This window comes from Alosa pseudoharengus, unplaced genomic scaffold (assembly GCF_046254945.1).
Source record: "Alosa pseudoharengus isolate Yale_2024_CS ecotype anadromous, Long Island Sound unplaced genomic scaffold, YU_APseudo_1.1 YU_APseudo_1.1_scf_11, whole genome shotgun sequence".
Lineage (NCBI taxonomy): Eukaryota > Metazoa > Chordata > Actinopteri > Clupeiformes > Clupeidae > Alosa > Alosa pseudoharengus.
This window is the reverse complement of record NW_027468576.1, coordinates 29,018,022-29,044,393: the sequence shown is the minus strand read 5'-3', so window position 1 is coordinate 29,044,393 and position 26,372 is coordinate 29,018,022. Positions and strand designations below refer to the sequence as shown.

General features: G+C 45.9%; 1 protein-coding gene across 1 annotated transcript; it reads left to right on the top strand.

Moving 5' to 3' along the window:
* Nucleotides 1-9,340: 9,340 nt before the first annotated feature.
* enc3 (ectodermal-neural cortex 3) lies at nt 9,341-16,931 on the top strand. The gene is made up of 3 exons (XM_076278742.1): nt 9,341-9,525; nt 10,643-12,440; nt 16,816-16,931. The coding sequence occupies exon 2, from the start codon at nt 10,650-10,652 to the stop codon at nt 12,417-12,419; it is 1,770 nt and encodes a 589-aa protein (XP_076134857.1). The 5' UTR covers nt 9,341-9,525; nt 10,643-10,649; the 3' UTR covers nt 12,420-12,440; nt 16,816-16,931.
* The last annotated feature ends 9,441 nt before the right edge of the window (nt 16,932-26,372 follow it).

Here is a 26,372-nt window from a genome sequence, read left to right as displayed (position 1 = left end):
CCTTTCAGGTCCTGTCAGAATGTACAGAATGGACAGGAGTAGGAGTACACAGGAGAACATAGTGAGTCTGCCTCTCTGCTGACCAACCTGCCTCTTCCACTGTCTGTCCTATGAAAAAGCCTCAGGGTGTGAAAATATCCTGTCACACACTGCTTTACTTGACAGTATCGTCATAAGAGTGACATGACACTGTCATGAACACATGACACTGTAATGACACATGAATCCTAACCCTAACCATAATCCTAACCCTAACTTGTTATGACAAAAAACGAATGTCACTTAATAACAGAAGCGTTATGTCATAAACGTTTATGACTTGTTTATGACACGTTCATGACAGTGTCATGTCACTCTTATTAGTTAGGGAAAGTTAGACCTTTTTTCCGCCAATCTGCAAAAAAATTTCTTACCAGCTTTTTTTACTATGTGTTCCTATAGGTGTCTAGTAACACCTCCCAATTTATCCACGGCCAAATCCTCGGGGAAACACCTGGAGAGCCCATCAAGTTTGGGGTGCCCAGAGGGACTGGACGAAAATAATGAAAACATTTTGTTGACCAATATTAGCTTTTGAGATGTCTAACTAGGGGTTTTTAGGGGTGCTGAATCTATCCCAGCCATAAGTTTTGAGTAAAAATTACTCCAAATTTAACAAACCTCATCCCTCAACTCCCCTTCACTTCCTCACTCCTGTTATCTTCTGGCTGGTTGATGTTCTGGCAAGAGTTACCATGACAGTTCCAACAAGCAGAAATACACTTGACTCCTTGCTTTTTACAGCAGCACCTGAGAGTGTCACAGACGCCTGCACAGTTGCAGCTGACAAACTTCAGAAGGTAGTCTGGTGCAATGGGATCTGGTGTGACTGGTGCATAATCATGTTCTCCTTGTTTCTATCCACACTCAAGGACATCTAGTGATAGATTTTGTAGCAGTAGCCAATCTCTGGTCTGGAGATATGCCCGCAGAGAGTGCTATGCTGCACCTCCTGTAGTCGGAGGTAGTTTCTAAGGCTTGACACTAGTTATATTGTCCTCATGAGTTTTACATGTTGCTCACTGTCCACCCTCAATGTTGGACACTCTTTTCTCTCACTATCTATCTCTCTCTCTCTCACACACACACACACATTTATGCACATTGACTCTCTCACAAACACATTCACAACCACACACCCACACATCTATGCACATTGACGCTCTCACAAACACATTCACAACCACCCACCCACCCACCCACACAAACACATATGCACACACTTACAAATAAAGTTCACACCTTCACTGATACTGTCTCTCTCTGTCTCTGTCTCTCTCTCTCACACTCACACACACACACACGCACAAATACACACACATGCAAAATGTCCTTTCTCACACACACCATGTTGAGACAAAACTATCTGTGATTATAGTACCAGTATGTTACACGCAAAGTGTGTGTGTGAGTGTGTGTATGAGAGAGAGAGAGAGAGAGAGTCCAATGCGGAGAGTGGATGGTGATCAACAAAGAGTTAATATTTTTGTAAATATGTTATTATATCTTTTCATGGGACAACAGTGAAGAGATGACGCTTTGCTAGAATGTAAAGTAGTCAGTGTGCAGCTTGTATAACAGTGTAAATTTACTGTCCCCTCAAAATAACACAACAAGCAGCCATTAATGTCTAAACCGCTTGTGAGTACACCCCTAAAGTCAAAGTGAAAATGTCCAAATTGGGCCCAATTAGCCATTTTCCCTCCCCGGTGTCATGTGACTCATTAGTGTTACAAGTTCTCAGGTGTGAATGGGGAGCAGGTGTGTTAAATGTGCTGTTATCGCTCTCACACTCTCATACTGGTCACTGGAAATTCATCATGGCAAAGAACTCTCTGAGGTTCTGAAAAAAAATAATTGTTGCTCTACATAAAGATGGCTAGGATATAAGAAACCTGGCTTAAACCAGATGAATACCTTCCATTAAATGAGTCTACACCTCCCTCCCATTTGAATTATCATGTACCACGCCACACTGGCAGGGGAGGTGGAGTAGCTACAATCTATCAATCTAGTCTTCTCACATCTCCCAAGCTCACGCACAAGTTTAAATCTTTTGAAGTTCTAGTCCTCAATTTTTTACCGCCAGACTGGAAAACTGATCAGCCTGTAACTGTGGTCACATTGTACAGACCCCCTGGCCCCTACACTGAATTCTTAGAGGAATTTTCTGATTTCCTTTCCACTTTAACTATCCAAACAGAAAAAATACTTATATTGGGTGATTTTAATATTCATATGGATAATGTACACGATTGTCTCACAATTGCATTTCAATCCCTAATTGACCATGTCGGGTTCTGCCAAAATGTTAATTCACCCACGCACCGACATAACCATACTATTGATCTAGTCTTGTCATACGGCATAAACATAGAGCAGTTAACAATCTTGCCACAACACCCGACCTTAACTGACCACCATCTAATTACTTTTACAATGACATTACAACATGCAGTACCTAATTTAGCTGAATACTACAGCCGCGGCTTATCTGAAAAAACTAATGCAGACTTTCTAGAAAATTTTTTGCTTACGCTTGCCCCATTCCGGACTCATGTTGTAGGCCTATCAGAAGGCCCATTCCTTAATCCAGCCGAGGTCGACTTGTTAACTGATAATGTGATGAACTCATTACGCTCAACCCTTGATTCAGTAGCACCACTCAAAAAGAGAATGAGAAAACAAGTAAGGCGTGCTCCATGGTATACCACACAGACAAAAACACTCAAACAAACAGCGCGTAAACTTGAACAAAAATGGCGTACCACTAAATTGGAAGTTTTTCGCCAAGCATGGAAAGATAGCCTTATCACCTACAAAAAAGCACTCAACGAGGCCAAGTCAACTTACTACTCCTCGCTGATCGAAGAAAACAAAAACAATACAAAATTTCTCTTTACCACAATCTCCCGCCTGACGAAGAGCCACACCGAAGTAACCAAATCTATCCCTATTTGCCTAAACAGTAATGACCATGAACTTTTTCAATGACAAAATTGAAACAATTAGAGATAAGATTAATATCCAGTCAGTCTCACCAAATATTCATACTCCATTGCTGAACGGTAGCGAAAACATAATTGAATCACAAATGAGACGAACAACGTTGAATTCATTTACACCTATTGACATATTAGACCTCACTTCCACAATCTCTTCATCAAAATCTACAACTAGTCTACTAGATCCTATTCCTACTCATCTTCTGAAGACTGCTCTCCCTTTCTTGGATAATGCTTTGCTCCAGATTATAAATAACTCGCTGCTATCAGGCCATGTACCACAGTCGTTTAAGTTATCTGTCATTAAGCCATCCCTCAAAAAGCCTACCCTTGACCCTAACAATCTGGCCAACTATAGGCCTATATCTAATCTCCCTTTTTTGTCAAAAATACTATAAAAAATAGTGTCGAAACAAATTGGTACCTTCTTGCATATGAATAAAATCCAAGAATTATATCAGTGTGGTTTCAGAGCTCACCACAGTACTGAATCAGCCTTAGTTAAAGTTTTTAAAGACCTCCTCATCGCTGACGATAATGGACATATATCAATATTGGTCCTCCTGGACCTCAGTGCTGCCTTTGACACCATAGACCACAACATACTACTCCACAGGCTTGAACATTCGATAGGCATTAAAGACTCAGCACTCGCTTGGTTTAGATCATACCTTTCTAACCGCAGACAATTTGTACAGGTTCACAATGAACCATCTACCCAGGCTATGGTAAAATATGGGGTGCCTCAAGGCTCAGTACTAGGGCCCCTGTTATTTTCTCTCTATATGCTTCCTCTAGGCTCAGAAATTAGGAAACATGGCATTAAATTTCATTCTTATGCAGACGATACACATCTCACCTGAAGTCCCATCCTCGACTGCCCTATTACTGCCCCCTATCTGGACTCCTGGCCCGTACAGCCTAGCGACCCACCACCAGCCTATATGACAACTCTGCCCGGATTACTGGCCCGTCTGCCAACCCACCACATGCCCCTCGACAACTCCCTTCCCCTGGACAATTCCAACGCTGGACGATTGAACTTTCTGTCACTAAATCAGGAATAATGAATTACCATAACGGATACGTAATCATCCCACCTCTTGTAACTTTCAGCTCAAGTGCTTTTAACACCATGTCTTATTCTCTACACCCGACTATCATATGCATTTGTCATGTATACAGACCTTACTGTCATGTACTGACCCTAGGCAGATGGGTCAGGCCCTTGAGTCGTGGATCTGCTCGAGGTTTATTCGTAATGACAGCTTCAAAGTATTTCCTGTATGATGAAACTAATCAGTCAGAGTATTCTGGTGTGAGTTTGGCCCATTCTTTTAAACAGATAGTCCTTTAATATTGAAGATTTCAGGGGTCCCTCTTGTAAATCCTGATCTTTAGTTAACTTCCAAAACTGTTCAATTGAATTGAAGTCAGGGCCTTGATTTCCTTTCTCTGAAACCAATTGAGAATTTCCTTTGCTGAATGGTTAGGATCATTGTCCTGCTGGAAGGTCTAGCCATGTCTCATCCTCATCATCCTGGTGGATGTAAAGATTCTCCCAGAAAAAAATGACTCCATTCATCATTCCTTCAACTGTATGAAGTCTGCTAGTACCATGAGATGAAAAACAGCCCACACCATGATGCCACCACCTCCAAACCTCACTGTTGGTAGGGTATTTTTAGGGTGATGCACAGTGCCATTTCTCCTCCAAATATGGTGTGTAGTATGACATCCGAAAAGTTACATTTTTAACCAGAATACATTCTCTCAGTATTTCATAGGATTGTTCAAATGTTGTGTAGCAAACTTTCAACGAGCTTCGACATGTTTTTCTTCAGCAATAGAATCATGCTGGATGAGTGTGCATAGAGGCCATGGCGGTGGAGTGCATTACCTATGATTTTCTCTGTAACAATTGTACCTGCTGCATCCAAATCTTTCTGGAGCTTTCTCAGAGTGGTCCTTGGCTCTTGGGCTACTCTTCTGACTATCCTTCTGACTTCCTGGTCAGAAATCATGCAAGGAGATCCTGTGCATGGCCAGTTGATGATGTAGTGATGTTCCTTCCACTTGCAAATAATGGCTCCAATACTGCTTGCTGGATGATTCTGAAGTTTTGAAGTGCATCTGTAACCAGGTCCATTAATATGTTTGGCAACAATAAGGTTGCAAAGATCTTGGGAGAGCTCTTTGCTTTTACCCATCATGAAATGTTTCTTGTGTGACACCTTGTTAACAAAAAACCTTTTTATAGCCCACCAGTATGTACTAACCCAGCTTATATCAATTTGCACAGATAGGAGGGATCATTTCTCTAACTACTTATAGATTCCAGTTTGTTCCTTGCCATTCCTTGCGTTTGTGTACTGCTTTATCTTAGCGTGTTCAATACTTTTTCCCTGTGCCATTCCACTTTTTTACTCATAACACTACTTTTAGACATTAATGTTTGGATTTTTATATATGTGTGGATTACCTAAGTTAATACTAATGTCCGGTGAAAATTTCATGCGAATAGCCTCACTGGAAGTATACTTACTGAAAAAAATGTTGACGTGTTCAATACTTATTTTCCCCGCTGTATATATCTCCAATTCTAGGGAGTTTTTCCTCGCCCCTGTTACCCATGGGCCTCTCTCTTGCTTTTCTTTTCTTCCTTTCTTTCCTTCTTTCTCTGATTGCCTACATTCTGTAAAGCGCCATGATACATGTGTTATGTTTTGGCGCTCTATAAGCACAATAAATTAAAATTAAATTAAGAAGATTGCCAACACCCTGAAGCTGAGCTGCAGCACGGTAGCCAAGACCATACAGCGGTTTAACAGGACAGGTTCCACTCAGAACAGGCCTCGGCATGGCCGACCAAAGAAGTTGAGTGCACATGCTCAGCGTCATATCCAGATGTTGTCTTTGGAAAATAGACAAATAAGTGATGCCAGCATTGCTGCAGAGGTTGAAGGGGTGGGGGTCAGCCTGTCATTGCTCAGATCATACACCGCACACTGCATGAAATTGGTCTGCATGGCTGTCGTCCCAGAAGGAAGCCTCTTCTAAAGATGATGCACAAGAAAGCCCGCAAACAGTTTGCTGAAGACAAGGAGACTAAGGACATGGATAACTGGAACCATGTCCTGTGGTCTGATGAGACCAAGATAAACGTATTTGATTCAGATGGTGTCAAGTGTGTGTGGAGGGAACCAGGTGAGGAGTACAAAGAGTGTCTTGCCTACAGTCAAGAATGGTGGTGGGTGTGTCATGGTCTGGGGCTGCATTAGTGCTGCACTGGGGAGCTACAGTTCATTGAGGGAACCATGAATGCCAACATGTACTGTGACATACTGAAGCAGAACATGATCCCCTCCCTCGGAAACTGGGCCGTAGGGCAGTATTCCAGAATGATAACGATCCCAAACACACCTCCAAGACGACCACTACCTCGCTAAAGAAGCTGAGGGTAAAGGTGATGGACTGGCCAAGCATTATTCCAGACCTAAACCCTATTGAGCATCTGTGGGGCATCCTCAAATGGAAGGTGGAGGAGTGCAAGGTCTCTAACATCCACCAGCTCCATGATGTCGCCATGGAGTGGAAGAGGATTCCAGTGGAAACCTGTGAAGCTCTGGTGAATTCCATGGCCAAGAGGGTTAAGGCACTGCTGGAAAATAATGGTGGCCACACAAAATATTAACACTTTAGGCACAATTTGGACATTTTCATTTAGGGGTGTACTCACTTTTGGTGCCAGCGGTTTAGACATTAATGGCTGTGTGTATTTTGAGGGGACAGCACATGTACACTGATATACAAGCTGTACACTCTCTACTTACATTGTAGCAAAGTGTTATTTCTACAGTGTTGGCCCATGAAAAGATATAATAAAATATTTACAAAAATATTAACTCAGTTAATCCTCCATTTTGTTAATCACCATCCACTCTCCGCATTGGACTCTCTCTCTCTCTCTCTCTCTCTCACACACACACACTTTGCGTGTAACACACTGGTACTATAATCACAGATAGTTTTGTCTCATCATGGTGTGTGTGAGAAAGGACATTTTGCATGTGTGTGTATTTGTGCGTGTGTGTGTGTGAGAGAGAGAGAGAGAGACAGTATCAGTGAAGGTGTGAACTTTATTTGTAAGTGTGTGCATATGTGTTTGTGTGGGTGTGGGTGGGTGGGTGGTTGTGAATGTGTTTGTGAGAGAGTCAATGTGCATAAATGTGTGTGTGTGAGAGAGAGAGAGATAGATAGAGAGAGAAAAGAGTGTCCAACGTTGAGGGTGGACAGTGAGCAACATGTAAAACTCATGAGGACAACATAACTAGTGTCAAGCCTTAGAAACTACCTCCGACTACAGGAGGTGCAGCATAGCACTCTCTGCAGGCATATCTCCAGACCAGAGATGGGCTACTACTACAAAATCCATCACTAGATGTCCTTGAGTGTGGATAGAAACAAGGAGAACATGATTATGCACCAGTCACACCAGATCCCATTGCAACAGACAACCTTCTGAAGTTTGTCAGCTGCAACTGTGCAGGCGTCTGTGACACTCTCAGGTGCTGCTGTAAAAAGCAAGGAGTCAAGTGTATTTCTGCTTGTTGGAACTGTCATGGTAACTCTTGCCAGAACATCAACCAGCCAGAAGATAACAGGAGTGAGGAAGTGCAGGGGAGTTGAGGGATGATGTTTGTTAAATTTTAAACTGATTAAGAAAGTTTTTTTTTGTAATTGTTCAATAAAACCACTTGTTATGGATTTTTTATGGACTTGGAGTAATTTTTACTCAAAACTTATGGCTGGGATATTCAGCACCCCTAAAAACCTCTAGTTAGACATCTCAAAAGCTAATATTGGTCAACAAAATATTTTCATTATTTTCGCCCAGTCCCTCTGGGCACCCCAAACTTGATGGGCTCTCCAGGTGTTTCCCCGAGGATTTGGCCATGGATAAATTGAGAGGTGTTACTAGAGACCTATAGGAACACATAGTAAAAAAAGCTATTGGTAAGAAATTTTTTTGCAGATTGGCGGAAAAAAAGTCTAACTTTCCCTAACTATATGTCGATACTGTCAAGTAAAGTGTAACCAAATGTCATGGTAAAAAAGAAACTCTTTCAGACAGCTCTGTCTCACCAGCAGAGGGTGGTAGAGGAGCGCAAACCGGCTGGCTGAGGAGCTGCAGGAAATCTGAGGTGTGCATGCAGAACTCCAGGTTGCCGTTGAGACAGAGATGGCCGAGACAAAGAAACTGTCCACCCGGCTGAGGGATTGGGACCATCGGCTCAACAACAAGACGCTGGAGGTGGAGGAAAGCAAGGGCGAGGTATGGAGAGGTATGAGAAGGGATCACACAGGGATGAGGAGGACCTGGAGGCCAAACTCACAGCCAAAGAAATGGAAGTGAAAGACCTGCTCCGTGACCATGACACAACTGGCTGTAAAAGGAGCCTGCATCACATCATCATCAATTCTGTGTTTATTATTAAACAAATGAACTCTGTAAATGTTATGAACACACTGGAGACACAATGTCACAAATATAGACTACTATATGAGAAAGCATTCTTACCTTGGGTCAATTTTGAATTCAATTATTATTATAATGATATGCTTAATATTAATATTTTGTCATCTTTTATTTCCTTTTTCTTGATCATGTCAACACCAGATGGTTCTTGATCATGTCAACGCCAGATATGCCACTAATATCATATACTGCAATAATGGTTTACAAAAGAATGTCAGGCTATACGTTTTTAGTCTACTGGTAAGCCTATTGACAGGATAGAAAACTGTATAGACCTACTGTAGGCCTACAGGTAGGCTATGGTGTGGTGTGTAGCCTAACCTGCGCCCAGCCCACATTGTTTGGGTTTTAGGCTACTTGAAATTTCAAGGTTCTTTTGCACTGTGTAACACTTTTAAAACACTTTTGAAATGTGTTTTAATGAAAAGAAAATTAGATGTTAAACCCTTAACACTGAAATAGGCTATAGCCCACACATTGTCAACCTGGCAGACAAAGTAGGAATGTATGAGCGAGGTGTAGCTTACAATCATCAATGCATGCACTCAGACATCATCGGACTGGCAAATTAATTCAAATTTCCCAATGTGTGCAAATTGTCGTTTGAATATAGCTCTTTTTTAAAAAACATGATCGGTATGGGCAGGGTGCTTTGATTCCAGCACTCTTCCTTGATTGGACACATCAAAAGTAGAGTAGGAGGAGCTCATTTAGCTGGATAGGCTACTACAGCAATGAGGAAAAATTCGCGAAGTTAGTGGAAGGACTGTGCCGTTTTGGAGAAGTACTATCGAACTAATAGGTAGCCTAGTCTAGAAACGTATTTCTAAAAAGTGCTAGATGGGTTTAAATTATGTCTCGGATATTTATGGAATAGAAGACAATTATCTACTCCGACGCTGAGAAATTCGACAAAGAAACGTACGAGAATACCACGGACCAGTAAGTAGCAACAAGGAAATATTTCTGTAGGGTTAATTGCGCTGACAAGTAATTTCACATATACAATTACATATATTTATGTATTGCCGAATTGTTTACCTTTAAAAATGACACAACATGTCAAGATAGCATGAATATTCAGTGCAGAAAGTGTTCTCTTCTGATGCATGCTGGAGTGTTCTCGACTGGGGGACGACGCGTGTTACCAGCATGTACATTTCATCCACTTCTGTTTCATCAGAACCTGGGACTGTCGAGCAGCCTTCTTCTTGCTTAATTTAATTATTTGTATGCCTGACAACAATGTCGATATGAAATTTGAAATCAGTTAATCGATACTTATACCATCCAATGAAAAAACTAGAATAGTGGTCCTGATTAACATACGTTGTGTTAAAACATGTGTTAAATCTATTGACTAGGCTATTATAAGGTTAAGTCATAGCCGATAATAGCATTATTTCAGTAAGGCTTATAAATGTGTAATTATTTGTTTTACTGCCGCTTATTAGGCTACATAAAAATGATCAAATATTAAATCTTAATAATAATAATCTTAATAACACCGCTTGGCTACATAGGCGACATTAAAAAAGAACCAGCTGAGCCCATACATTATGAAACATAACTGGTGAATTATAAACGCATGTGGTGATAGGAGGAAGTCAGGTGCATACACCCTGCTGCTGCTTTGTTCGGTTATAGCCTATATTGCACTGAAGTGTTTCCTATTTAATGTTGATCTATGCTGATTTGGGTGGAGAGGCACATTCGTCATTTGGATAGTATAAATTAAGAATGATCTGTATTGCAAATCTCCGAATATATGTCACAGCCTTGCTATGTCTATTTCTACCAAAACGGAGAATCATGGATTAGGTTTTGAGCACTCTGCCTTTGCCTGTCGGGTGTACATTCTTCTGGAGCTTTAAACAGTGTGTGAGGGAATATTTGATTTTCTCTGCTTGATTCTCTCTTTGTGCTGCACCTGTGTCAAGTTTAATTGGATGTGCATGCTCTGTCATTGTTATTTTACTTGGTGTTTGGTTGTCATGGTGATTGTCAGAAATGTTTTCTCCTGGGGCAATAAAAATGCTCTTGTATCTTTACTATCAAGGTCAAAGATGTCTGTGAGCAACCATGAGAACCGGAAGTCGAGGTCAAGCTCGGGCTCGATGAACATCCATCTCTTCCACAAGACGTCCCACGCCGACAGCCTGCTGACACACCTAAACCTGCTCCGCAAGCGGCGGGTCTTCACTGATGTGGTTCTGCAGGCGGGCAACCGGGCCTTCCCTTGCCACCGGGCCGTGCTGGCGGCGTGCAGCCGCTACTTCGAGGCCATGTTCAGTGGCGGCCTGAAGGAAAGCCGCGACGCTGAGGTCAACTTCCACGACTCACTTCACCCCGAAGTGCTGGAGCTTCTGCTGGACTACGCCTACTCCGCCCGCGTCATCATCAACGAGGAGAACGCCGAGTCACTGCTGGAGGCCAGTGACATGCTGCAGTTCCACGACATCCGCGAAGCTTCCGCCGAGTTCCTCGAGAAGAACCTGCACCCGTCCAACTGCCTGGGCATGATGCTGCTCTCCGACGCCCACCAGTGCCAGAGGCTGTACGAGCTCTCCTGGAGGATGTGCCTGGCCAACTTCGCCACGCTCTACAGGACGGAGGATTTCCTGAACCTGCCCAAAGACAAGATCCAGGAGCTGATATTCAGTGAGGAGCTGGAGGTGGAGGACGAGAGTTTGGTGTATGAGGCCGTCATCGACTGGGTGAAAGCGGACATGGACAGGAGGCATAGTGACCTGCCGGAACTGTTGCGCTGCGTGAGGCTGGCCTTGTTGCCGGAAACCTACCTGCTGAAAAATGTTGCGTCGGAGGAGCTTGTGATGGGACACAAGGTGGGCAGGGAGATTGTTGAAGATGCCGTCCGCTGCAAGATGAAGATCCTGCAGAACGACGGCGTGGTGACCGGCTTTTGTGCCCGCCCACGAAAGGTGAGCCAAGCGCTGCTCCTCTTGGGAGGCCAGACGTTCATGTGTGATAAGGTCTACATGATCGACCATAAGACCAAGGAGATCACCCCCAAAACAGACATCCCGAGCCCTCGGAAGGAGTGTAGCGCGTGTGCCATTGGCTGCAAGGTGTATGTCACGGGTGGGAGGGGGTCAGAAAACGGAGCGTCAAAGGATGTGTGGGTGTATGACACGCTCCACGACGAGTGGTCCAAAGCTGCTCCCATGATGGTGGCCAGGTTTGGACATGGCTCAGCAGAACTGGACCACAATTTATATGTAGTTGGGGGACACACGTCTTTAGCTGGGTCCTTTCCAGCTTCTCCGTCGGTCTCCCTGAAACAAGTGGAACAGTACGACCCACAGGCTAATAAATGGACGTTGGTGGCCCCTCTCCGTGAGGGGGTTAGCAATGCAGCCGTAGTCGGCGCCAAGAACAAACTCTTTGCCTTTGGAGGCACAAGTGTCAATAGAGAGAAATATCCCAAGGTGCAGTGCTTTGACCCGTGTGAGAACCGGTGGACTGTGCCCGCGATGTGCCCGCAGCTGTGGCGCTACACAGCCGCCGCCGTGGTCGGCAACCAGGTGGTGGTGATCGGCGGGGACACCGAGTTCTCGGCCAGCTCGGCGTACCGTTTCAACAGCGAGACGTACCAGTGGTCCAAGTTCGGGGACGTGACCGCCAAGAGGATCAGCTGCCACGCCGTGGCCTCGGGCAATCGCCTCTACGTGGTCGGGGGATACTGTGGGGTACAGAGGTGTAAGACACTGGACTGTTACGACCCCTCCACGGACACATGGGACAGCGTCACCAGTGTGCCCTACTCACTCATCCCCACAGCCTTTGTCAGCACCTGGAAGTACCTCTCAGCATAACACAGAGGATCCTTTGATCTGGTGAGTTATGTTCTCAGTTTTTCTTAAACACACATTTGCAAATGACATTTTTCATTAAATTAGTATGGAACACTTCATAAACCTTAATATTTGGAGACTATCTGAATTTATGTGCGAGTACAGGAATGAAAGTGTAGTGTCTGGAAGTAAGCAGTGCTTGTTAGAGCAGATGAAAGACTTTTGGCACTCTGCACAGCGTTGTTTAATGTGAATGTTTAGCCTTACCATGGGGATTTCAGGCCTAAACAAACCCAAACATTTGGCAAGGGCATGGCGTTTTATTAGACAGCAAGGTCTGTGTTTGCCCCATAAATTGTTGAAAAATGTTCTAATGAGGCCTGTTGGGTGTCAAATGAGGTACTAAAGGAATGCTGAGACCTTAATTACAAAGCAGACGTGGAAGCCACAGGCCTCGGAACCCTCACATGGGAAAAAAATCACGTTTGTGCTTGTTTTGCTGCCCCTGGTAACAAGTGCACCCAGAATCTGTCAACCATTTCCACACACACACACACACACACAAAAGTCGATTTTCTCAGGAGCTACCAGGTGGCCATTTTCGGAGTCCAGCCATGTTGATGCAGGAGGGGGTAGCCATACCTTCGTCCCCCTCTCTGGCCCATTTGATTGTTTCAGCGCTAGGTTGTTTAGGCGCTGATACCGCTCATTGTGTTCTGACAGACCAGTGACAAAGCAGCCGTCGATGGCCTTTATGACTTTGCATTTGCAATTTGCATTTGAAAGTGTCCACTGAGAAGAATGATTAAAGAGCGTCGTGACATCGCAGGGCAAAGCTGCCAAGTTTCTCATTTAATCATTAACCCTCAACATGCCTGAAATCATTAACCCAGACTTCCTGAAACCATATTTGTTTTCTGTACTAATTAACCCTGTACTTTGGCTCAGATATATGACGGCAAACATCAAGTTAATGAGCCCTCAGCGGTTTTATTTCAAGCAGTTACAGCAGCCCAGTTTAAGGGCAGCTTACAGGAAGTATAGAATAGCCTCTGTTTGCTCTTACTCAACAGTAAACAGCTGGCTGGGGTGGAGACACATGTCTGGGCGAGAAAGGCAACACGGCTCTGAAGTCCCGACACTTCAGAGGGCCGCCGACGGCTCCCCACGCACTCTCATTTCTGGTTGCTTTCAAAGTTCTCAAAGGAGCGCTTGCTTGACAGTGTTTTTTAATCATCCTTAGACATGTCAAGATGCCTGAGAAGGAAGGACAGAGAGGAAGAGTGAGAGAGAAGAAGAGAGGGAAGGGGAGAGAGAAAGAGAGAGAGAGAGAGAGCGAAAGACACAAGCTATATTTTGCACAGTTTGGCAGCCAAGAGCTGGAAACTAATAATACCCGAGTGCTCCTGGAGTTGTCGGCTGTCGGCAGAGGTCAGAGAAACAAATAAAGAAAGTCCACATTTCTCTCTCGCTCTCTTTCCGCTCCTCATGTTTACGAAGAGTCGAATGACAGCGTTCTGAAATTCTTGACATGGCAATGAAAGGGTTTTTGTTTGTGCCCACATTAGGCATGCAATTCGTCCTGTGAATTAATCATCCACATTTAATTGGTGGTCTTTAAGGAATGAGGGTGTGTCATACCAACAGCATTCCTTATAGCATCTCACCAAGAGGAGCCACATATTTGATGTCAACATTAATGGAACTAGCGATGCAAATGAGCCGGAGCACTTTTAGCCACGTCCCAAAGATACCACATCTACACAGGGTGGGACGTATGGAATGCCCTGTCTTAACCGTAGCATACGCTCTCAGAAGAATTGGCTCTTTATTGGTTCTTTCAACGGAATAAAGGTTTTCCATAGAACTTTTTTCCATATAAAGGAAGCCAGATTGCAGATGAAAACGGTACTGGAGCAAAAAACGGCTCATTTGTTTTGCATGCTGCCGACCAGACAGCATTTGTTTTTAACGAGAGAAGCAAAGCTGGGCATGACAAACAGGGCGCTCTCTTTGGCTGTGACATGGCACACCTGGACAGGGTCAGAGGTGACGAGCCATGCTCCAGCTTGTTTTCCTCGACAGCTGTCATTGGCTGAGAGGAGGAGAGGGGTGAGCGCTGGAGACGCACTCATTCAATACTAATGTTTTATTAATGCCTCTAAAGGCCAACCGAACTGCCCACTGAAAGAGGCATTCTTGGGACATCTGTGTGCTGTCCCCCGCCTTTAGAAACGCACAGACACACACGCACACACACACAGAGAGAGAGCACGTGCTGCCACCCCGCTACTCCCCTCCCCCTTTCCAAATCTCCAGAGAATCCGCCCCGTTGCGGTAGCCTGCACAATTGGATTTGCATTTTAACCTAATAGCGTTTTTATTGCTCTTTTCTGCGGGGCATGAAAGCGAGGAAACAGACTGAACCGGGTGGAAAATACGATGCCTGGAGTGACTTAATTGTGGTTAAGCCACAATTTGATTAGCAGTTATTAATATATCACCTGTCAAAGGGACCTTGTCAACAGCTCAGTTTACACCGGAAATCTGCTGAAATAACAACGAAAAAATTACTCAAATTGACAAGTTGTCAAGGGTGAAATTCTTCTTTGACTACATCTATTGTTAGATGCAAACATTTTTATAATATATCAATCATTACTGTATATGCATGTTAAACATATTTTGTGTACTGTGCGTAAGTCATGTCAAGTCAAAACAAGACAAATGTGAAGGCCATTCAATGATTGATCCATTAGTCAATGGAGTATAATTATTTCTTCTCATTAGTAAACATTGTTGCACACGCCTGTGTGTATCACTGGGGAGAGGTCAATGTAAGGTCGATCCATGGTCCCTTGTGTTGAGGGCCGTTGGTATTTCGAGGCCCCAGATGAACAGATGTGGTCGCCATAGCAGAATGTCCCACGTCTCCTGTGCAAACGAGCCGTCTGATCACCAGAATTTATGGACGCGCTGGCGATCTGACACCAATCACCTCTCCCAAGGCCGAGCCATTTCCTTACTGAAGGGAGTCAGATTCAAATTCAAGATAAGGCCTCTGATCAAAGGTTACTGACAGTGGCTTCCAGAGTCAGCACAAGGCACGGGCAGAAAAAAAAAGACTCTTTTTTTTAGCGGTCGGAAGAGTTTAAAGAAGGCAGACACAAAGAGTATCAGGAATCCAGCGCCAGGCTGGATAGTAGGGCCTTTGTGCCTCTTAAGCTCCTGTTGTCTCTTTCGGGGGTTTCAGAGAGGGGGAAGGCTGTGGTGGGCCGCGGCCCTGGCCGATTTGTGTACTCTGCTCGACGAACCCGAGGAACTGGTTTGGTCTGAAAACTGGGTGGAAGGTCAGCCTTTTGGCCGTGCTATAGTGGTGTGTCCCTTCCAGAGTGAGAAAAAGATAGAGGAGAGGAAGATATATAGAGAGTGAGATTCCGGAGGGCCCTGTATTGACTGCAAGACTAGTCACTGAAAATGCCTGTTATAGGCGAGTTATGTAACGACTCCTGGAGGTGGCACGGAAATAAACTCTTTGCGGTTTTTGCGCCTTGGCGATCACATGACCCGAGCTGCCGCAGAGTGCCGAGTGGAACTCGTTACCTCAGAATAACACGGCCCAATTCGAAAACGTTCACTTTCAATGCAGCCCTTTGAGAACAGGCCCCGGCTAAATTTAAAGCTGCTGCCCCGGTGAAACGGTGATCTGCAGGGCGGCAGTATTTTTACTCACCTCCAGCGGAACGAGGCAAAACACAGGCACGAGGTTGGATGTGTGTGTGTGTGTGTATGGTAGGGGGGGGGGGGGTAAACAGCACTCAGACCTGTGGACTGTTCCAGGCAGTGTGGAAACTTCAGAGTGCTACTGGCACGTGGAGCGTCCACAGCAGCGCCTGACTGGGCCGGGTTATCGGTCTCTCTCCCCACATGTCCTGCAACCTGCACATTACCGCGGGCGCAGATGCGCAGCGGGCTAAATATGGACTAGAGGCAGGAGACCAAAACCAAAAAGAGACCAAAAGGGAAAAAAACTCACCTCAGAACCATCTTCTAGATTTGTCCAACAACTTTGCAACGTTGCTTATGTTAAGGCCTGAAGCACTGACTAATGGCATAATGCAATCATGTAATTTCCTATATCATTTAATTTCTAGTGGTTGTGGCGTTTTAACAATACTTAGGGGTCATGCTCTTTTTAAATGAACAGTGTATGATTCTGAATGAATGAATAAATGCAATGATCATTTTTGGAAGGTTGGCTGACGATATTTTTAGATAGAAAGCTCTGGCTAAATAAGGATGTGGGCAGTTTTTACAAAAATGTGAGGATTTCTTAGTCCTTGAACCTTAAGTTCATGGAATGCCTTTCTAACTCCTCTCTCTCTCGCTCTCTCTCTCTATCTCTGTCTCCCTCCAGATCGTCAGCCGCGATTGGAATGCTGGTGTGTGTCTCCCCTCGCCGACTGTGGAATGTCGAGGGGATTGCAGGGGGTGGCGCGAGGGGAAGGGGGAGGACGAGGGGAGTGGAGGGGGGGGGGGCGGACTGTAAAAAAATCCTCCCCAGCAGTGGAACTCACATGGGCCTTACACCAGATCAGTGGAGGGATGAAGCAGGACTAATGACAGAGCCGTGTCGAGTGGAAAACCCCCGACACGTCCTTAAGAAGTTCCCCACTGACTGCTCCGCTGCCTCCTCTTGACTCAAACACTGGGTCCTGCGTCCTGGGCACCTCACTGTGGGCACGCCGCAGGGTGGACATGGCCTCATGCCCCGCCATCTCCTGCATTACTAGCCAAATCTAGCAGCCGTTGAGCTGGCACGGAGCAGACTGGACCGGTCAAGCGGTCATCGCTGCAGGGGGAGCAGGACAGAGCTGCTCAGATGGGCATACTTCCCCTAAGACTCTTTTTAAAAAAAAATCATATCATCATATAAAAACCTTCATTTAGAAGATGCCTGGGTTCTGTGCACGGATATGTCTGTGGGATTTTTAGGCTTGTGGTTGAAATGCCTTAAATATCAGAAATCAGTAATCCCCTCCCTGTGTAACAAATGCTATGTGCAGAATGTTGCCAACGGCTTGTAATGGCTTAAAACCGTATTTCAGAAGTTCTGTGACTGACTATTTGGGGTCTCACCATTTCAGTTTTGTTCATTTTTTCTGTTTTCTGTGTATATGTATATGTTTGTGAACATGTATATAGATTTTGTTGATGTTTTTTTTACATGTTTATGAAAATGCTTGTATAGATTCTTAATGTGCTGCCTAACTGATTGCTGTGAATGAATGTACCTTCTACCACTTTTCCACAACACTATTACACAAAGTCAACTCAGAACTCTAAGCAGCCTTGTCCAGCACCCATGCTGTGGGTGGACCGAGCATGCTTGGTAGTCACTCGAGTCAGTTACACCTCACAGCTTTTCTGTGATTTTTAACTTTTATCAAGTGGATATTGTTACTTTGCAACATTTTTGCCTTTTTTCCACTGTTAACTGCATGATTAAGATGTGTTTACATAAACCTGTGACTCTGGTTTGGAAACAGTGACTTATCAAGATGTGGGCCTTCTCACTCCACTGAAACCGTATAGGGGAACACAGCCACTGGACTCAGCAGGACAGTACTGAATGGTCTGGCTCCGCCAGTGGGGGGGGGTTCAACAGGGTTCTGAGGACATTGTAAATGCCAAAACTATTGTGTCTGTTAGGTGAAACTGGATATAGTTCAAATATGCTCAAGTGTTCCCTTCAGTCTAGTCTCTCTGTCATAGATGCACCTGTTGTTTCTTGTAAATCTTGTCTGTATATGTTGTAGTTTTTGCACCTTAATTCAAGTTGTAAACTGAACATGTCTTAAATTATCACTGTTGTGTCTTTTGTTCTCTCTGAGCCATGTGGTGAACAGTCTGTTAACATGTTTATTTTCTACTTACTTTAATGTAGCTTAACTGGAATTAGAAAATAGACTTGCTTTATATTTTAAATGTTTCTCCACTTTATTTTCTCACATAAATGAATAAAACATCTGAAAAAAAAAACAAATTTTTTGAAGTAGTGGCTGTTTGGGAAGCTGGCGTCTCAAAATTAAACAATGTGCTTACATAATATTTATTACACTTAAAAGTCACTTTAAAAACAGTTATAAACAGTGTGGTATTGGATCAGCTTTCATGAAGTTCATTAAGGTCTAGTCCAGTTCCAGTTAAAACTTGTGGCTATTTTCATGAGCATTAGGTAGGGTGATCTACATGTAGGTAGCAAAAATAAAATGTAAACTTGTTTTCACCCACTTTGATATAAATGGGTGGCTTTTGGCATATGTTGCATTGTTTTGTTAATGTTTATTCACACTTTCTTACATTACATAGCCAGTCTCACCATGTCTGACACCACACCTTCTGGTTATATTGTGGTAATTCCATTAAATCGCTCTGCTTGTGCAATTATACCACATACAAAAACAAGAAATGACATTGCTTCAGGTCTGCCTCAGACATCTCTGCCCTGCTAATCGTTCCAAGTCATCCAGTATATACAGATCCAGCGTATAGCCCTTGTGTATATCTTATGATGCCTTTTTTTCACCTTCAGGGTGGAGACAATGAAGTGTAATCAGGGGTTGAGGATGAATAGGCGCACCTGTGGCCCGTGTCGGCTGGGCAGGACGAGGGCACTGTCCCCATACTGTTCATGCCTGGGCAGGGTTTGTTCATGCGAGCGCTTGTGGATGGCACTCACCACAAAGAGAGGAGGAGAGCTCCAGCTCCATGTATGAGCCGCACATTCCACGGGGCAGGCCTTGAGAAGGAGGGAGAGGGGGGGGGGAGGGGAGCATACCTCTGGGTGCCTGTGGTTTGAAAAAAGGTTGCTGGGTGTGTCTAAAAGCGAGCTCGGTCGAAGGCGCTCATTTGCACTAAATGGTGACCTGGTTCTCTCATCTGCAGCTGGAATGCTGTCTCTTGAGCAGGCGCGGGGCAGAACATTTAGAGCCGTGGAGCCATCAGACAGTGGAGGGCAAGAGGGATGCTGGTCAGACAGAACAGTGTGACCTTTTGTGAATCAGCTGTACTTTGGCTGTACTATGCTGTCTGGCAGTGAATCACAACCTGCCTTGAATCAAATTAAGTAGCTCTTGAAACAAATTCAGAAAAAGCTCGACGTCGCTACCTTCCTCGAAGACGATAAGTCCCGTCCCCCCTTCCTCCTCCTCATCTCGATCAACCCCAGACCAGAGTGACCCACAGCCCCTGGTCAGACTGGCTAGTCTGGTGGGCAGTAGGCCCCACTGGGTGCCTCCTCTGCTGGGGGTGAGTGAGTGCGGCCAGTGGTCCAGTGCTGATGAATGAGCCTGGAGCGAAAGGGCACGCAGGGGCCAAGACTGGGGGCAGATGGCGGGTCTTCCTTAAACAGCTGGGGCCACTCCGGTGGGACGGACCAGAGGTTAACAAGCAGAACTCCAGTTAAGTGGAAACGGACATTTCTTGGTTTCTGGTCGCCTCCCCTCTGATTTACTCCTGCGGCACTTCAAAAGGCCCCACGGCTGCATTATTCTTTTGTGGCAGTAATGACAAATTATGACTACTCCATGATCGTAAACCGAAAACAATCCCCCCGCCAATTATTTGGAAGACGGTCTTTGTTTTTTCAAATTTTTACACGATTACACAACGGTTTTCATCATTTAACAAGCCCCACGCCTAAAAAACCTCCAACTAAATCTGACATCATTATAAACAAAAGAGTCCCGCTCCAGCCATGCATGCCCGCACTGCAGGGAATATTGGTGGCAACACGAGAGGGGGGAAAGCCTTTAATTTATGTATTTCCAAACACAATACAAACATGCATAAGAAGATAAAACATCTTTCTCCACTGAAAGGGATTCTGGCAGAGGGAAACATGGCGGCGGGGGGAGGAGTGGGGTGGTGGGGTGGTGGGAGCGCGCCGCTCGTCAATAGCGCCATTGTCATGCAAAAAGCGAAACGGAAAATTTCAAACAAGATTCCTCAGGGCCGACACAATCAAAACTGGCGTGCATAAATAGACGTTTGAAACTTGGCCGCAGACAAAAGACACACAAACAGGCCGCCAAAGGCAGAGGGGAGCGAGGGGAGGGGAGGAGGGACAGTGGAGGGAAGGAAGAGAGAGAGAGAGAGAGACAGTGAAACGGAGAGAGGAGATGAAGGAAGCTGTGCCGCGCCAATCTGTGCTCGCAGGGCTGTGCGGTTGAGTCTGTGTGTGGCTGGGTGGCGATGGTCGTGACCCCGAGCAGAATGGGAGCAGTGGGCTGGAATGGACAACGGGGAGGCGGCGGATGAAGGGGGTCGGGGGTGTGGGAGGGTGTTGCGGGGGTAAGTTCTGTGCTACCACTTCACCCAAACAGTGGCGTGTGTCTGCCAGGCCAGAGACCTACAGCTGGGCTGGCTCACGTGGATGCAAAAAAAAAAAAAAAAAGACGCCAAATTAGTGGAGAATTAACTTCGATTCCCCCAGAGACTTGCACCCGGGGGAGAAGGCCTGACTGCTCCACACCCCACCAACAGACAGCATGGTCCCTCAGGGAGAGCAGTGAAGGGGCCTGGGGACAGAAAACAAATTGTCCATCATATGAGAACAGAGTGGGCTCTTTTGGTGCAACATACAACAGACACCTTTGTGTCTAGCCAGTAGACACCATTGGAATTATATTACTGGCATCTATGTATGGGGACATAATGTCACTTGAAAATTATAAATATAGAACTAACTTTATTTCAGCTGTTGAAGTGGCGCCTGTGAAGGAAGGCGCCTGCTTGATCTCCCCATGAATACACACCAAGGTTGCTCTATTGGTGATTCTGCTTTGGTTGCTTTGGTTCTTTGGCCATTTGGGCTACCATAAAACATGTAAACATGTGTAAACATTAAAGCAAAGAAAGGACTTCCTTTTATCCAAACCTAGTTAGACCCATTGCTTAGGTTCATGAGTGACTTACAAATGCAAAACAGCCCAAGGCACTGAGCTGGTCACCCACTTCAGTGCCTCCAGGTTTCGATACGAGCTCGTTAGAGGTTGTTAGGTGGATTCCAAGTGCGTCTGCACTGTCTGCTGTTTGACTGGAGTCGCGGGGGAAGGGAGGGTGAGGATCCGGACCAGTGCAGACAAGGGCCCCATACTAATCCCAACAGGCCGCTCTCTCCCTCCCTCCCTCCCTCCCTCCCTCTCTCCCTCCCTCCTGCACCTCATCACCCTGTCCAAGTCTCAACAGAGGCCAGGCCCGCAGCTCCACGCGTTCGAGACGAGTAAACATCTACCCAGACTGACCGCTGAAACAAAGCGAGGAGAGGAGATGTCCGCCCAGGAGGTAGAAGAGACAGAGAAAGGGGGAGAGAGAAAGAGAGGAGAGAGAGGGAAAGAGAAAGAGAGAGAGAAAGCTAGACGCAGATAGAGACACACAGAGAGAGAGAGAGAGGGAGAGAGAGAGAGAGAGAGAGAGAGAGAGAGAGAGAGCACAGGGCGTAAAGAGGGAGGAAAGAGATTGTCACCCTGAGAACAAAGAGCTGCCGTGTGGTTTGCCGTCAGCTCCCCGGGCTCGTGGATTTAGGAGCTGTGTGAGATGAGGATGAGCCCACAGACGTGCAGAGCAGCCCCACTGTCCTCCAGCCAGCTCTCAGCCGCCAGCTATCTCCACTTCACAGCCACTGAGACTATAAAAACGGCCACCCAAACCGAACCGTCATCCTGTTTTCTTGTCATTTTTCTGCTTTTTTTGCCAGTCATTTCTCAGCAGCAGTGCCCACACTGTGGTATTAAATAAGCCGTCACTGACTGCTGGACTATCACTCACCACAGCAAAAGGCACTCAGAGACGCAGCCGGTCAGCATGGGCATGGGAGAGAGCTGGACATTCCTCTCATCCTCGGTTTTGATTAAACGGCCCGTCTTTGGCAGAGGCCAGCCGAGGCAGCTATTTTTAATGGTGTGTGTGTGTGTGTGTGTGTGTGTGTGTGTGTGTGTGTGTGTGTGTGTGTGTGTGTGTGTGGGTATGTGTGTGGGTGTGTGTTTGTGTGCAAACTGGAGGCTCGTCTTTGAAGGGGACGGCGAGCATTCCGATGGGGATGGCGCTCTCGGCCGCTGCTGAAGCCCTTGGTAGCGTAATCTCTGTTTACATAATAACCGAATAATTACAGCCAAACAGTGGGGGAGAGAGAGGGGCGCCGGTCCGAGCGAGGGGCTCCCCAGGCTCTGCAACGCTGACCAGCTCACCAGTGGCTGGGTCCGACAGTAACCCTTACTGTGTGGAGCCCCGGCGTTTGATGTTTCGCCTGACCGCTGATACACTCAGGTTAACGCTCCATTGTAAGATCAGGGGCCAGGGAAACACCATGAAGTAGCTGGACACCAAGTGCCTTCCTGCCTCTGTCATTGTCCACACACATACACGCACACACACACACACACGCACACAGACAGACAGACATGCACACACACACACACACACACACACACACACACACACACACACACACACACACACACACACACACACACACACACACACACACACACACACACACACACACACACACACACACACACACACACACACACACACACACATGAATACATCAAGCATGAGATAGGCAGACTTGCAGAGGAACAGAAAGACACAGTCAATGAAATGCTGGGGTGGATGCGGCATTACTTATTCACTCACATTCTTAGGAGGCTTTGCATGGTTGGATGATTTCTGCACCCTGCAAAGCAGTCAGCAGTCATGTGCGTGGGAGGCAGTGGGTTTAATTGGAATCCACTGCACCACTCCAAACCCCCACCCCCCAAAAAAAAATCCAGCACTGTATGGGAGATGGCGGGTGGGGGTGGCTTTGAAGGCTTCCGCCTCAGGATACAGTAGACAAAAGCCTGTGTCTTCAAGCCAAGCCAATGTTGATTGGGCCGCCGGATGTTTCAAAGGGATCTGCCGCTCGCTGGCTCAGAGATGAGCAGAGTGCAGCAGCTGTGCACCACAACCCGGACTTGTTAAGAGGAGTCTGTGCACCGGTAATTACCCCTCCAAAAAAGAAAACCTGCCCCCCTACCCCCTCTTCATCTCTCCCTCCTCGCCTCCCTGCCCACGCCTCACATGCTAACTGCCATCAGGATGAATAATACAACACAACGGCCACACAGCTTCTGCACAAATGTGTGTGCATCTGTCTCTCTCTGGGGTATAAGCGTGTCATCCTCCCTCTCTCCCCCTCTCTCTCCCCTTCTCTCTCTCTCTCTCTCTCTCTCTCTCTCCCTCTCTCAGCTCTGGGCTTTGCAGGCTTAATGAAGCAGAGACGTTAACAGTGGACGCTCAGTCCTTTGTTAACACTGCTGTTGCTCATCCAGTCACAGGCATGCATATCCAAAGCAGGGCCTGTCCACGGGGTACAGTACAGTACAGTACAGATAGCTCTGCAGGCTACCATGGGAATGAGAGGACAATTGGCTGTAAAAGAGGGGGGTCTTTAAAATATGCCTGCTGTCCAAACAATAGCATGTGCACCTGCTGGAACATGCCCCACTTACTGTCTATTGTAGAGTGTGTTCAATTGGTGTGAGCCAACTGTACCAAACAATTTCATTTTTTCAGTTAATGTGGAGTTATTATATATACATTAAAGTTATAAAATAACATATATATTTGCATGTTTCTTGTATTCCTGTGTATTTCGAGGATTGATCAGGATTTTGTAGCAAATGACAATTAATTAATAAGTAATTGAAATAGCTGCTGGTAATGAACAGGAAATGACTCCAAATCTGAGGTTTCACAGTGTAACGCAAAACTGCCAAGATCCAATGCTTGAGAGAAAGACAAAAGGTTTCCAGGCAGTAGGCATAAAGGCCTAGCCGAGAGGAAGGGAGGAGAGGAGAGGAGAGGAGGGGGTTTTATTCTTCCTGGTTGCATAAACCGGTGTGGCACTCCTCTGCTCTGAAGGGGATTGTGCGAACTTTATCAAAGACATGCGGCCTAAATGGCAGATAAACAGGCCCAGATAAGGGCAGGCTCTCGGGAGCTGTGCTCCAACTCCGCCGTGTAGAGAGCCGCCAGCTGGCCACGTTTCACCGCGCTGGGACTCGCTCTCCCAGTACATGTCTGGCACGAGGGCCAGGGCGGCAGCAGCAGCAGCACTTTTATCTGAGGCAGCCATGTGATAATTCATTCACCCCCGCCCCCACACACACACACTGCCTGTGCTACCTCCCTACACCCCATACCCTGAGATGCACCCCTAAGCTCTCTCTGTTCGGCTCAACCCGGTCCGAAGTCTCAGACAAACCACCACACCATGATCCCCCACCCATACACACATACACACCACACACCTCTCAACAAACACACGCACGCACGCACGCACGCACGCACGCACGCGCACACACACACACACACACACACACACACACACACACACACAAAGACACAAACCAGATCAGAAACCAGACACAGACCTCCCTCTCTAGTCTCCACAGAGACACACACTCCAGACATCCATCTCTCTCACACACTTACAAGGACAGGTCAGGTGGCCTTTATTTCCTGCGACTGCTATTACAGTTGGGGAGGGATGTCTCGGTCCTCTAAACTCTAAATCACCGGCCCCCTCCCTGCACTCCCGCCATCAGGGGGTCAGACCCCCCGTGGTTCCAGCCCTGCCTGAGACGGGAGCCTGATGTTCCCCAGTTACTCATGCCCCAGTTTGTCCATAGCGCTGCAACCTGCTTCATTTCCACGGGAGAGAGAGAGAGAGGCGCCTCACCAGGCCCACTGTGATAAAAAAAGAGGATCTTGTTTCTGGATATATAACTTTTTTTTTTAGTGAAGTGTTTCTCAAAAGCCGTGAGGACAGTTTCTTATGAAGTAGGACAGTGACACAATAGAGGATAACAACAAATCAGACACTAAAGATAAATATCATGTGGCTGTTTGAAAAAAAATAAAGTGTAAAGGAAAATAGAAAAATGGAAAAATTTGTAATTAAGAAAAGATGTGTGAGGGGAAAAACTCAATCACTTCAAAAGACTGCAGTGGGAATACAACTTACAAGAGTGTGGGTGCATGTTTCTTCCTAAGGTGAGGAAATAACAGAGACCAGATGGAGGAGTGAAATTCCCAGTAGTCAGAAGATGCTTATAGTTAGAGAAATTGGTCTTGAAAGAAGACCAAACAATGTCATAAGTCATTTCTGCAAATAACTTATTTTACTGTTCATACCCACATTACCGAGCTGAGGCACTAAAAACAATTCACATGATCGTTTATTTAGTGCCAGGAACCCTAGAGGGCCCAGATTATATGTAATCTTCTATCCCTGTTAGATGTTGTTTCTTACTAACGGACAAAGCTCAGCAAATATCCTGTGTGTGTTTGGAAAACTGATGTGACTCAATGAGCATGCAAACAGTGAAATCCAACTGGAAAGAACACAGCCATGAATTAGCCCAATCACACCTAAGGAGTTTAAAGGAGTTTTCCAGCCTGTCTGCCAACAAGGCAACTGTTGACTTTGGCAACCCTGGGGTTTTTTGGCTCAAAGCAGAAGGATCTTTAAATGCAAGGGGAAAAAACATAGAAAAAGGGAGAATTCCAGCTCCGTTTCCTATTAATCGCAGGGACCTTTCCCCCAGTTCAAAAACTCTGCAGCGCTGAGAGGAGTGACAGGCGTACACACGTGTTGCCATGTAAAACAAGACACCTTAGTGGCGCCTTCAAAAATAAAAACGATTTAAATACAGAGGAGCAGCTCCATGAGAGGCCCTGTCTAAAGCGAGGCGCTGCAACCTGATTCTGACATGGCCCAGTATCAAAGGCTGGGGTTTGGCTCCTCGTCAGCCAAGACCAATGTCTCTAACCGTCCAATCTGTGTAGAACAGAAGGAAAAAACATGGTAAAGAGGACTGCAGGCATTTTATCGGTTTCTCTGTGAGAGACAAAGAGTTGTGG

Excerpts from the sequence above, each read along its gene's own strand:
- enc3 (XM_076278742.1), top strand. The coding sequence starts at position 10,650 with ATGTCTGTGAGCAACCATGAGAACCGGAAGTCGAGGTCAAGCTCGGGC.